This window comes from Sipha flava, unplaced genomic scaffold (genome assembly GCF_003268045.1).
Source record: "Sipha flava isolate LNK unplaced genomic scaffold, YSA_version1 207_pilon_pilon, whole genome shotgun sequence".
NCBI lineage: Eukaryota > Metazoa > Arthropoda > Insecta > Hemiptera > Aphididae > Sipha > Sipha flava.
Window position 1 is genome coordinate 36,533 of NW_020272813.1, and position 14,028 is coordinate 50,560.

Consider the following 14,028-nt stretch of genomic DNA (forward strand, 5'->3'; position numbering starts at 1 on the left):
GAATAGTGACGCTATCATTTCACACTATATGAGTCACGTGCCAAATCATAGTTGTAATGATAGTTAAATTGTAAGTTATAAATTTTTCACGACGAAGTTCCATTGTTAATTATAATAATGACAAAATTAACCTGAAATGACTTACGATACACAGCGGCCTTAACTCGTGGTTTGTAAGTAACGCTGACGAAATAAAGTCAGTAGGTATTGAAGTGTAATTTCAATGGATTTTAATAAGATTTGACGGTTTATGGTGTCCTTTTAGTTTCGCATTAATTACTGGACCAAGTTTTCAGATAACTATTACATTGCTCGAAAACTTGCCACTGTACCGTTATTCGTGATAGAGTATCCAGAAACAAATTGATGAATTATCGGCACCCTACGTTGTGTGTTAACTTCGAATATGTGTTCTAAATGAAAAAAATGTGTCGAATAATCGATCAGACTTAGATATATTGTACATTTGTACGCCACTAGTCATCATTTATCTCTACGTATTCGCTGGAGCGTTTATATATAGAAGATACTTACCTAACTATTTACTTTTGCACAAATGACAATATTCACAGCGGGGGTCATACACTACGAATTGAATTATTCGTAGCGAACTCCGGTTTTCAATTACATTGATGAAAACGTTCACAACCGATGATGCCAAAGGTCACGAGTGGTATTGAAAGCAGTTGGTAGAATCAAGATACATGATTATGTATAATGTTCGATAATATAAGTGGAAATATATGAAGTTTCGACAGTAAGATAATAACATTTTCATCTGTATTAGAAACGGATTCTTACGCCCAGTAACTAATACTACGTATTTGCGAACAGTTTTTCCAAAGTGTACACTGATTGCTTGAATAGATTTTAGAGAATTGAATATAATTCAATTGAGTAGGATGCTCTGTATAAATTTTCTTTGTTTTCATTTAATTTATTGAAGGTTTATTTTTTCTGGTTTGGTAACGGGTAATTATTGTAAAAAAAAAAAAAAAAAACAGTAACGTCAACCTACATCATTCTTGTTTGGAGTAGAAAATATTTTAATAATATTATCCAATCCATCATTACTTTACAGATTATTTTTATAAACAATGATTGTCAGTGATAAATCTTTTACTCTACATAATATTTTTACATTGAAATTTGAGAAAAACAAATACGCCATAAATCTTGTGATGTATGCATTTATTAATTTATCAATAATTCGTCTCCTTTTTCTTTTTTTGTGGGTTTGAAAAATGTGAATATCTACCGAATGCTAATTTATTCGTAACAGATACAAGTAGCTTGAATAACAATTTTTCTATAACAATTATATAAATACAATTTGACGGCATGTAGGTACACGTACATATTGTATATATTACACATACAATCTACTGCATACATGATGTAAACATGATATAAACATGATCTGTACATATGGAATAAAAGCAGGTACTCGGTGTGGTGGTACTTTCAAGGTAGTTTGCAATGATATGTTGAGAATTTTATGATACATTATATTTCAACTTGATAATTGGCATTATTCCTCCCCCGCCGAAAAAAAAAACAAATGAAGTTCGTTCCTGATCGCACCTGACTCGTGTCGGTGTTAAATAAGTAATAAATTCTTCTAGTTTGCATAAAACAATAATCCCAAATAAATAATCCCAATAATCCCAGTATAAAAAATTAGTTATCGAGATTCGCATACATTTTCATACAATATTGTTTATTTTTTCGAATACGAAGAAGTATTTACATTTAACCGATGTCCAAAATAATTTAGTTGTAAAAAATAAGTATCTGATTCGAATAAAAAAAAAAGACATCAAAGTGTCTAGTGAAAAGAAACCTGTATTATAATACCTTTTATTTCGTGTGAAGATGAATCATATTATACAAATTATATTTATTTTTAAAGTTCTAAAGAATTGTATATGGTATTGATTTAAGTTTATTTTGATTCAATATATACAACTTTTACCATTATATTGTACACGTAAATCAGAAGAAAAATAATTAAGATAGTATATTATACTATTATATTTATTAATCTAGGAATCACTTAAGTTTACTTAAGTATAAAATGTAAAAAAGAATTTCATTATTGTTGTACAATGGATGCATCCATTTTTGAATCCATCATCTAAGGAAGCATTAGTGGATAATATCGAATCACCGTATTATTGAAATATATCTATTATTCTAGAATTAGGTAATTATGATTGAGACATTACAGTATTGTATTCAACTAACCAGGTTAGACTCAATATAATCTGGGTAAATCCACATATTGGTATATCTTTGGAGGGGAACTGGTAACTGCGACATGGATATGGTAAAGTGGACATTTGGTTGAATTTTTAGGGGATTATAATAATTCATTGTAAAATGACACCCAGAAATTTCGCCCCCGAACCCTCTTCCTATACACAAGTATAACATATTACTAATAGAAATATGAATGAGTTTAAATTATAATAAGAAAAAAAACATTAAATAGCGTATATTAAAAAATAATTAATATTTTATTTTATTTTAATAATAAATAATTGTTTTCATTAGCAAAGATATTTAAAATTACATTTTTTTTATTAGTGCCATTTGTTGGTTAAATATTATTTTATAATTTAAAAAAAAAATGAACAGATAATTATTAAAACAAACAACAGTATTAATAACATTTCGATTTGGGGGGGGAGGGTCTATTGAAATATTTGGAAGGGCTAAGCTAAGTACTAATAAATTACCAACATCGGCTACAACATTTATAATTTAAAATTTGACTAAATAATATAGGAAAATCGTCAAATATTATATTTATGTACCTAACTATTTTTTACTGCTAGTTACTATAATTAGCGATGAAGTTTTCTAACCACCTTTATGTACTAAAACTTTTGTTACGGTAATGATAAATAGATTATACAAATAAAAAAAAGTTTTGTTATTAATAGGGAAACTTGTTGCTCGCAAAAGTATTAAAACTACAATCACATTTTATAATTTTGTCCGGTTAAAAGAAACTAATATTTTTTTTCTTTATAGAACAATAATTTTCAATTGTTTAAAATGGCTAAGTAATATTTGTCGACATTTTGAAATATTTCTTATTTACAAAATATGTGATTTATTGAATCCTTTTTAAATTATGTGCAAATTATTTCATTCATATTTAAGAATTTAAAGGCTTAAAAATTATAATGAGTTGAATAAAAAATTTGAGATTATACTAGACGTATTTTATCAATTTAAAAATATTAGTAACTACTTTTGAGATACAATTGTGTTTTATGGTCAGGACTCGAAATGGACCGGAACGCAGTTTCGGTTCACGAAAAATTTTTTTTTAGCGTTCCGATTCGTAAAAAAATACGTTTATTGTTCCGGTTCAAACAAATTTTTTGTATACCTACCATATTTTAGTAAAATTTAAAAATTTTGCAGAATTGTTCATTGTAAAATATTAATAAACGTCAAACGACCGCAATGCATATGTACATTTAATGCTTATCTATACGATAATCGTCGTCCGCCGATAGTGTATTTTAGCTATATTTACATAATACGTATGTGAATTTTAAAAGTTAAAAAAAAAAAGCATTATACCGGGTTCACACTATTGAAATTTCTTGTATGCTTTTTATCCTGCATGCTTATTTTTACTCGTGTCAAAACAAAATTGAACAAATGTGAACGTTTTTAATACGTATGCAAGCTCTTGCATACTAAAAAACTTGCATGTAGTCCAACACGTCAGACAGAAGTTGAATGCAATTAGGTAATTTTAAGCCAGTTTATTCCCAATCACAAATAGTGATCAATGTGATAAATGTGTTTTCTTAATTCAAAACAAACTATTTAATGCGCCAACACTATTTTTTCTACTAATCCATTGTCGAACCCATAATCTTTTTTTTAAAAGCTTCTTGCTTCTTTTCTAAGATTTCTTTACGAAGCATATCGCGATCAGATCACTTTTGAAACTAAAAAATACTTAAATACATACAAGACTAAAAATATACAAGCATATAATATATGCTTGTACATATTATGTGAATAGAGCTCTTAAAACACGTGTCACGGAATTCACGTGTACACGTGAAATACGTGTTTATCCAAATGTATATCTATTTTTATAATGATGAAAATTAGTAATTTTATGTTATGCCCTTGAAATTTTAATAAAATATTATTAATACAGTATTAAGTTAAGGTTATACGTTCTTATTTTGGATTTTATATGTGACACGTGAATTCACGTGTATTAAGAGTTCTATATGTGAACATGCACTTGCGTATTACTGTGCGTATTCTTATTATTAATTTCAATTTTACATAGGTTAAGCACACTTTAAGTATCAGGATTACACTGTACAACAATAATTTTGCTGATATTTTCAAGCCTTTGACGATTCAACAGTTAGTTTTTGTAGACTGAAAATGACATTATTAACGGTAATGATAATTAACAATAATATGCGCAATACTTAATATTATACATATAATTTATAAAATATATGCTACTTAATCTAGAAACAATCGATATGTGCATTTATATGCTCAAAAATATCAAATATGTAAAGATGTGCAAAATAAGTTTGCATATTTGCAATCGAGATTTCATAAATCGAATTTATATCATATTAGGGTATAATTCTGGTTGCACGAAAAAAATATACCAAGTCTTAAACATCCGAGCTCTAGTTATCATCAGTGATTTTATAATGAGTGTCATGGGCGTTATATCAATCAGTTATTGAGTTCTGATGACTGCACCTGGACGAGAAGCTTTTGCCAAATGTCCATTTAAAGAGGAAAAATCATTGCCACAAACTGGGTGTTTGGATTTTGAGTTTAATGGGTTTTGGTCGCGCTTAGCTTCTAATGTTGATTGGGCCAAGGTTTTGTTCTGTGGATCACTTGTGGACGTCATGCCCGTTGATATATATGTGACGGTGACCTGACAAGCGAATATATTACCCTTACAGGATGCTCATATAGGTAACCACTATAGTTTTGTGCACGATTTCTACTAGAAAGAAAAATCGCAATTATAGGAAAAAATGAAAATTTCGTTATCTCAGTTTGTATATTAAGGGGCAGGTAAATTTACAAAATTCCCAACAGTTTTTTTTTAGTAATTACGAAAACCCATCGAAGAATTATAAAAAAAAAAAGTGACAATATTTATGGAAAACAGGGTTTCGATAATATTACATTTTTGTTTTATCGTAACCCAAAATATAGTAATTGCCGAATTATATTTGAACCTTGAAATTTTTTCTGAATGTTTTTATTACTAGTATAATTTTCCAAAGATATAGCTTTTTTTTTTAAGCTATAAATATATGTTATGTTTAAAAATTTTAAGCTTTCGTAATTATTTCATCAAAGATTAAATAACTATGGTAAATTCTGAAAAAATAGCCTTAAAAATGTAATAAAAAGTTTCTCTTACATATCTTTCAAGTGATAAATAGGAGTAAAATAATTAAGCGTGGTTTAACATTAAATGTTGAAAAAACTCAACAAATATCACAAAAATTTTTATATTTAAAAAAGCTTAAAAAAATGTTATAATTAAAAGTTAAAATTTAGATACAAGATTTTTTATTACATTTTTTAATGCAGTTAAAAAAAAAAAATACCGGAAAGCCACAAAATAGTTTTATAAACTTAAGAAAATTATATATTGACGGAATTGGACATTTTAATAAATATCAGTTATACTTGTACGATATTAGTGATTATGCTGTTATTTTATAAAATATATTATTCGTAGCGACTCAAAACTAAAATCGAGTGCTTATGATAGCATTTTTTTTGGTATTTTATAGTTTCTTAATATTTAAATACATTTTTGATTTTTATATGAACCTTTTATTTTTTCAATCGATTATCGTTTGATAATACAGGCTTAAAAAAATTGCATTATTAGTCGTTATTAAACAATTTAAAATTATATTTTGCATATTTGTAACTATTGGTAATTTAGTTTGTTAGTTGTTTATAGTTATAGAAGAACATTAAGTTGATTTATATGACGTATCAAATCACTTTCTGTAGCATAATACTGGTTGAACATTGATATCGAATTCCAATGAATTAAATTTTTTTTTATTCATTCGCATTTTGATTTTAGAGTTTTCAGATTTTGTTTCAGTAAAGTAATTCAGTACCTGTTCAGAACAACAATCACAATGATGAAGAATGAGTCAATGGTGTCTAGCCAACCTAGTTCAGGAGATGTTAAGAATAATGGCAATAGCTACAATCTTGTTTTTCCAGCTTTGCCAGTTCCGAAAACATCGAACACTATTGGAACTGTACCATTTAAAAAACGGAGTAATGTTAAATCTTCAACGGTGAACGAAGTAATTTATCATGTCATTATAATAGTAATTAATAAGTATTAGAACGATCAGTTTGATATTGACTTGTAACACGGTCGCTATCATTGCGATTATAATTTGCCCGTTCCGTTACCGCAATTTTAGTTAAGTTACTTTATTAGTTTATTTAAGTTAAGTTAGTTAGTTCAGTTCATGTATTATATTTATGCAACTTCACTTTCAAGATGGACAACATACCCTCTCCACTTACTACCAAACCCAAACGGTCGCTGCTATCATAACCTAATTCTCCTATCCATACGGGGAAAAACACTAAACCATTAGTTTCGTATAATAGTTTCGCTGTCTTTTCGAGCGAAATGGACAAAGAAATCAAACTCAACACCTCTTGTGACGTTCATAATAAAACCAAAGAATCTATTGTTTATCATCAATATAAAAACATCAGGTCACTATATATCAGACGCCCTATTGAAGTTAGATTCCCGCAAAAGAATTACGAATGTCATTCAAAATGGCCATACGCTTCCGCTGTTCTTTGTTGAAATTAATCCAAATACAAATGATAAAAAAAATTCGTAATGAATCATTAATGTTGCACACAAAAATTTAAGTTGAATTACCTAATAAGACTTAGTAATTCACCTCAGTGTCTGAAATAACATAGCTACGGTCACAATGTTAACTATTACCATCACCATACCGGAAATAATGGTGACCCTTCATCCTTCACACTGTGTTAAACGCAAAGGAAATCACTTCTGAAACAGTTACATTAAAGAGAAAGACAGTTTAACCAAATGCGTCTTGCGCGAGTGATCATACTTCCAACTATAAAGGTTGTCCTAAACATAAATTACTTCTTAAACGTCGTAAAACAACCCACTTGTAATCATCAAAATAAAAATATTGTACTCACGTCTCTTCTTATTAAATCTCTTTCCAAAGTTTCGTGCGCCTCCATCACTAGTTCTAATAATATCCTATTACCTAATAGTCCTATGGACGATATACCGTTTTCCAATTAATCTCAGGTTTTCTGGCATTAATAAAAAAAAAAAAAAATCTAAGATTTTCCCTTCTTTTATATTATTACAGCTCTTCTATGCAATCAACTTACTTCTAAGCCCAAATTCTTTTCTACCTTATTCATTTAAATGATCACGTCTTTAACCACTTGATATGTTATCCGTTACTTGTAAATTTTAATTGGTCAATCAAAATTAATTCTTATTTTATAATTATCTCAAATTATTATATTTTACTAATATTATTTTATGATAATGATTATTGTATATTAATTTTAAAATGCATACTTAGTTATCTTACATGATATAATTGTTGAGCTATAATAACTTTGTGTTAAAAGGTAAATAAAAATAAAAAATAACATAAAAATTATAGAATGATAATTTTCATATTAAAGAACATCATTTTTTTTTTTTTTTAAATAACATTTTACTGTATGAATAGTAATAGTTTAGAAAGTTTTTGTTGATTTATAACTAGAATATAAATAAAATATTATCTTGATTTTTATTTTGTAAAATTTGTAGATAATTACAATACCTGCCCAAGACAGAAATTGGGACAGGAATAGTCAATTAGAGCATGAAAAATGTAAGGAAGCATATATAAAAATTGGGAAAGAGTATAATGTAGGAATAGAGATTTGTATTTCAAAAACCATGGATCTGACTTTACTAATCAGCGGCAGTAAAGTTAATGTTGAACGAGCAAAACAAAAGATTATCACAATCGATCAAACTCAAGTAAATAAGTTTTAATTAAGTAGGAATTAATAAGATAAACTGATAAAAATAATATTTATTATATATATATTATATTGTTGTGTACAAATTATGAATAATTTATTATTATTATTATTTTTTTTTAATATTATAATATATAAATGTGCATAATAATTTAAAATGTTTGATGAATCATTTGTTATTTTATAGTTTTAATACGGATAAATAAATAAAAAAATATTTTTTTTAGCAATTTTAACTAAAACATTAAAATTTCAGATTAAAACTACTACTACACCGTTTCCAAAAGAACATCGAAGTACGTTATTGGGTAAACAAGGACTTAATCTTAAGAATATTGAAAAACGTACAGGAGCACGTGTTCAAATACCGTGTGTGAAAAATTCGGCTGACATAATTTATATAATTGGAACAAAGGATTCCACGAAAAAAGTAGTTCAAGTATGTATCAAAAATATGTTTTAATGAATCGGAATTTAAGTTTAACACATTAAAGTAAATTAATTTTCGAAAAGAATGGCTAGAATGAATAGGTTGGAGAAAAATTGACCAAACAGATAATGCCTATTTTTAAAGTGGTTATTTGTGACCGTACTAGTTTATTTATTTTATTAATTAAATTAAAATTAAATCTTTTAATAAATATTTGAAAATTTCACGATTTCTAAATTAAAATGCCGATAATTTTTATTATACTTTTATAGTAAAAAATAAATTAATGAGGATTTTAACATTGAATTTTGATATAACAATATACGAATTCAATGAACTTTTTATTTAATATGACTTATAGGTCTAAAAGTTTTTAAAAGATTTCTGATATTTTTTTTTTTTAGAAAAAAATTTACAAGTATTATGTATTAACGAAATCGGGTATTTTAATAAATTTCCATTAAATAGTTTCTTTAGTAATTTTTTAATAATTAAAATTTTTGTTAGGAATTGGAGGAAATTATAATTAAGTTGAAAAGTAAAATTGAAAAAGAAATAACAATTGATCAACGTCACCACGGAGCGATAATTGGATTCAATGGTGAAAAAGTTCGAGAACTTCAGAAAATATTTAATGTTAAAATTATATTTCCCAGTCCAGGTTATTAATAGTATTAATATGTCTGTATTTTTTGTATTTTGAGAGTTTATAAATAATATTTGGTTCGATATTTTAGTTGAGGCTAGAAATAATTTAGTTAAAATACAAGGTTTAAACGATGATGTAAATAAAGCATTTAAATCATTAGCTGAATTGGCCGAAGTATTGGATGAAATCAACTATGTGTTGGAAATTCCTATTTTTAAACAATTTCACAAACTTAGTGCTGGAAAGAGAGCAATATTTATTAAAAAGGTAATTGTTATTTATTAACTTTTTAATTCAGTTCTGTGTCGTCTGCCGTCGAGCACGCACGTTTACTACGTCACGCGCTCAATTATTATCAGTTTATTATTTAATTATGTTCACGTGTTTTGCACGATAATACGTAGACCAGTCTGTCATGTCCCGCGCTACTACACTGAAGTCGACCAAACGGAATTTGTCGTCCTCCTCTTCATCAAATCTCGATTCAAGTCTAAAGAAAAGTAAATCTTATGTGACGTCAAATCGGTTCGCTCCCCTCACCATGGCTGATAACCTCCCAGAGGTTTTTAGTCCCCCTCCGTTACAGTCCCACCTTCGGCTCAACATGAACCTAGTACTCTACCATCGAAACACCTTGGTGATGAAAAAGTCGAGGTTACGAGCATGTCTGCACCGCCAATTGTCATAAGTAATGTTACTAACTACTCCTCGTTCAAAGCAGATCTAATATCTCTGGTGGGTACCGATGGCTTTACGGCTACCGCCAAGGGTTCCTCTCTTATTATCAAACCTCATAATTTTTATGGTTACAATAAACTAGTCGATTACTGCAACGAATCGGATTTAGAATGCCATATGTGGGCACCCCGTCATATCCGCCCTTTCAAAGTTTTTATCCGTAATCTGCATTATACTATTCCTGTTGAAGATATAGAGAAGGCCCTCCGGGATTTGGGTTTCTCAATCATAAGTGTGCTAAACGTCCGCCACAGAATTAGTAAACAAGCTCTATCTCTATCCACCGTTGTCCTAGAAGCTAGGAATTTTAACCGGAGTATCTTCCAAGTATCCTCTCTCCTTAACTCCAAAATAGTTGTCGAAAATCCGCATCAATCTCGTTACCCTCCTCAATGCAAACAATGTCAGCGATACGGTCATACTCGCTCCTACTGTAGCGAATCACCAAGTTGTGTCAAATGCGGCAACAACCATTTCACCAAGGACTGTGTCAAATCTTCGGAACTACCTGCAAAGTGTGCGTTATGCTCTGGCGCACATACCGCGAACTTTAAAGGTTGTCCTTCATTAAAGAAATTTATGAACACTTATTGTAAGAATCATAAGAATGGTCACCTCAAGACCACACCACCTGTACCACCATTAGTGCCCTCAAAGATGATATTGACAGTCACAGTAGAGTTCCTGTCCATGCACACCCGACACAAAGAAAAATCCAGGGCCAAAACATACGCAGAAGTAACTTCAAGCAACTCAAACAATTCTAATAACGAATCTATATCAAATATTTTATCTCAATTTGTTACACAATTACATTCCCTCATTATTCCATTAATTTCACTTTTATCCACACTCTTAAACTCATTACTATCTAAGAATACCGTCTCTCCTTAATTATATCTTCCCGAATTCAAATTAATAATCATTATTTCTTATCAACACCTTTAGTATACTTAACGTTTAGTTATCACCAATTGCTATTGCCTCAATGTTATTTTAATTTCTTAATTGGTTTATGTAATTACTATCTGTAATTGTTGAACTGTAATAGTTAATAACTAAAGGTTCTAAAAAAAAAAAAAACTTTTGTGATTCGACCTTTAGAAATATTGTTATTTATATAATTTAATATTCTAGATTAGAGAAGAGACTGATACGAGAATTTTTTTACCACGTGAAGGAGACAATAAGGATGTTATTAAAGTCATGGGAAATAAAAGAAAAGTTTTAATCGCTTATGATATGATTAAAGAAATACAAAATGAAATTGTTGGTTTTTTATAAAGATTATTTATTTTTCAATTTTATTTTTAATTTATCAATCATGTATTTTTAGGGAGACATAATAACAAAGGAAATGGTGTTGGGAAATGTTAAAGTTAGAAATATCATTGTGAATCTTGGGGATAAATTCATTCAATCTATAAAAGAAGATTGTGGGGATAATGTGACATTGAATTTACCAACTGTTAAAGGAGATAATGTAAGAATATACTTATTTATTAAACTTATAAATTAAAATGACAATTTAACCAATTTTATATGTTAATATATGCGTGATATACGCTTAGACATCAATTCGAATCTGGCCTCTGGCAGTTTCTCTCTTTGAGCAGGAAACGATTGTCTCAAGAGATAAAACTGCTTCTCCTCCCCTAATACAATAATTAAATTTTCAAGAAAATTTCCCAAATGCTAAAATCTATTAAAAAAATAGTAAACCGTTATTTTAAAGCTAAACTTTTATTCATAGACTATAGTTATCAAAGGACCTGAAGATGATGTTAAAAATGTTATTACACAAATTCAGACAATGGTTGATGAAGTTCATAAATATGTGTTTGATTTGAAAGTAAATCCGAAGTTTCACAAATATTTAATTGGAACAAATGGAGTTAATGTTAAAAAGGTATGTTGTTAAAATAATTTAATATAAGGGTACAATGTGTTCATTTATGGTTTAATACTTGGATTCCAGATCAGACATTTAACGAATACAAGAATAATTTTCCCGCCTGAAACTGATTCTACTAATGAAAATATAACTATTGTTGGAAAAAAAGAGAATGTTAATATAGCAAAAGCAAAATTTGAAGTTATGATAACCGATATTGGTAAACTCATCGAAGAATATGTAGAAACCAATGAAAAGAATCATGGCACTTTAGTTGTCAAACAAAAAGAATGTATACACAAATTGGAAAATGAATGGGGCGATGTTAAAATTGAATTTCCTAATATTGGTGCTGGAGATAGAGTTGTGATCAGTGATAGTAAAGCAGATGTTGCTGTTTCTAAACAAAGACTTTCAGACCATGCTAAAGTTTTGGTATGTATAATTCAATACAAATGCACGTGTATTAAACTAACCTGTCTATTTTTTATTGAAATTGTACTGAGGTTATATTTACATAATTGCTCATAATTTTCTTTACAATTATGAACTATTGTTATATAAGTCATATAAAATGAAACAATTTAAGATAAAAAATTAAAATAATCATCGATGTACCTAATCATAACTAAATAAGTTAACCATGTTATCATTAAAAATTATGATTTAGGAAAATACTATTCGAGCTGTAGTAAATGTTGATCCAAAGTATCAGAATTACTTTGTTGCAAGACGTGGTGAAGTTATAAATCGAATTATTAATGATTGCAATGGAGTGTCTATAACATTTCCGAAAATAGCTTCTAGTAATAGTGCTGTCATCATAAAAGGTGACGAAATAAATGTTGAAGAGGCGAAACGTAAGATTGAAGAAATTGTTAAAGACTTGGTTAGTATTTACTATACAAATATTTTTAAACATAGTTATTGGAATTATTAAAGTCATAAAATAAACCTATGACTAACAGTTATTACATAAAAAATAATTGAACATTTATTACCTTTTAATTTATTTAAATAATAGATATACCAGAATCATAATACAATAATAATAATTATAATCTCGTAATACATTAAAATGTTATAGAAAAACATAATTGAAGTGACTATGAACGTTCCTCCAAAATATCATGATCATTTTGTTGCCCACCATGCTGAAGTAATAAACCAGATAAGTGGGAAACATAATGGAGTTACTATTAAATTTCCACAAGTTAATTCCAATTCTAGTCAAGTTTTGATTAAAGGCTACAAGGATTATGTTGAAAAAGTTAAAAATGAAATCAATAATATTATTATTGACTTGGTAAGTTGTATACCAACACTTATTGTTTTATCGTTAAATTATTAATCAATAATCGTGTTACACAGCGGCGTAGCAGTGGTGCAGTAGGTGCGACGCACCGAGGCCTTCGTGATTTGGGGCCCTCAATTAAAAAGAAAACAGATATGAACAAAAATAGAAGCTTGCGTTAACTACAACCAATTGTTTGTTTTGATTTTTAGTAGAAATAAATAATGAAAATATTTTTTTTTTTTAAATTTCATCAACGTTTTTTATTGTTAGATTAGTCAAAGTAATTAAAATAATAAATTGAAATGTAATTATAATGAAATAAAATATATTAAATACGATAAATTTAATATAAAAATTACTATATTAACAAACTTATTGTTAATTGTTGACTTATATGTTAAAAATGTTTAGGTCGTGAAAAATATAGTATTTGTTTTTTTTCCTCTTAATTATATTTAACTTTTATGTCTTCTCATTCATTTAAATTTTACTTATTGAAGAAATAGTAAGAATAGTAACCAGCAAGTATTTAATATTTTTTTGTCGATCGAAAACGTGGTGGATGTATGATAAGAACGCTTCCGCCAAATTTCATCATTCTTGATGATAAATTCGGTGAGTAGTTTATCAAGTTAGTATAGAGAAGTATGTGTATTAAAGTTACGTAATAATATTATTTTACCCGTTCACTGCCGAGCAACATACAATAATGGGTCGCCATGTATTTTTGAAAATAAAAATGCGACGGCGGATAGCGACAGGATTCTCTGTAGGAAACGAGCAAGAACGACGAGAAATATCTCAGTTTTTTTAAAAATATCTAAAATATCTACAATTGTTTTGTGGATTGAGCCTAGTACGATAGGAAAAGTTGAATGTTTTCTCAGAATCTATGTCAG

At 28.3% G+C, this 14,028-nt stretch overlaps 1 protein-coding gene across 1 annotated transcript; it reads left to right on the top strand.

The window, feature by feature from the left end:
- Positions 1–6,194: 6,194 nt before the first annotated feature.
- On the top strand, positions 6,195–13,308 carry LOC112682637 (vigilin-like). Its single transcript, XM_025553303.1, has 12 exons — positions 6,195–6,368; positions 7,904–8,119; positions 8,378–8,560; positions 9,059–9,212; positions 9,289–9,467; positions 11,076–11,207; positions 11,275–11,421; positions 11,692–11,847; positions 11,917–12,267; positions 12,503–12,721; positions 12,920–13,138; positions 13,204–13,308. The coding sequence occupies exons 1-12, from the start codon at positions 6,195–6,197 to the stop codon at positions 13,306–13,308; spliced, it is 2,235 nt and encodes a 744-aa protein (XP_025409088.1).
- Positions 13,309–14,028: the final 720 nt, after the last annotated feature.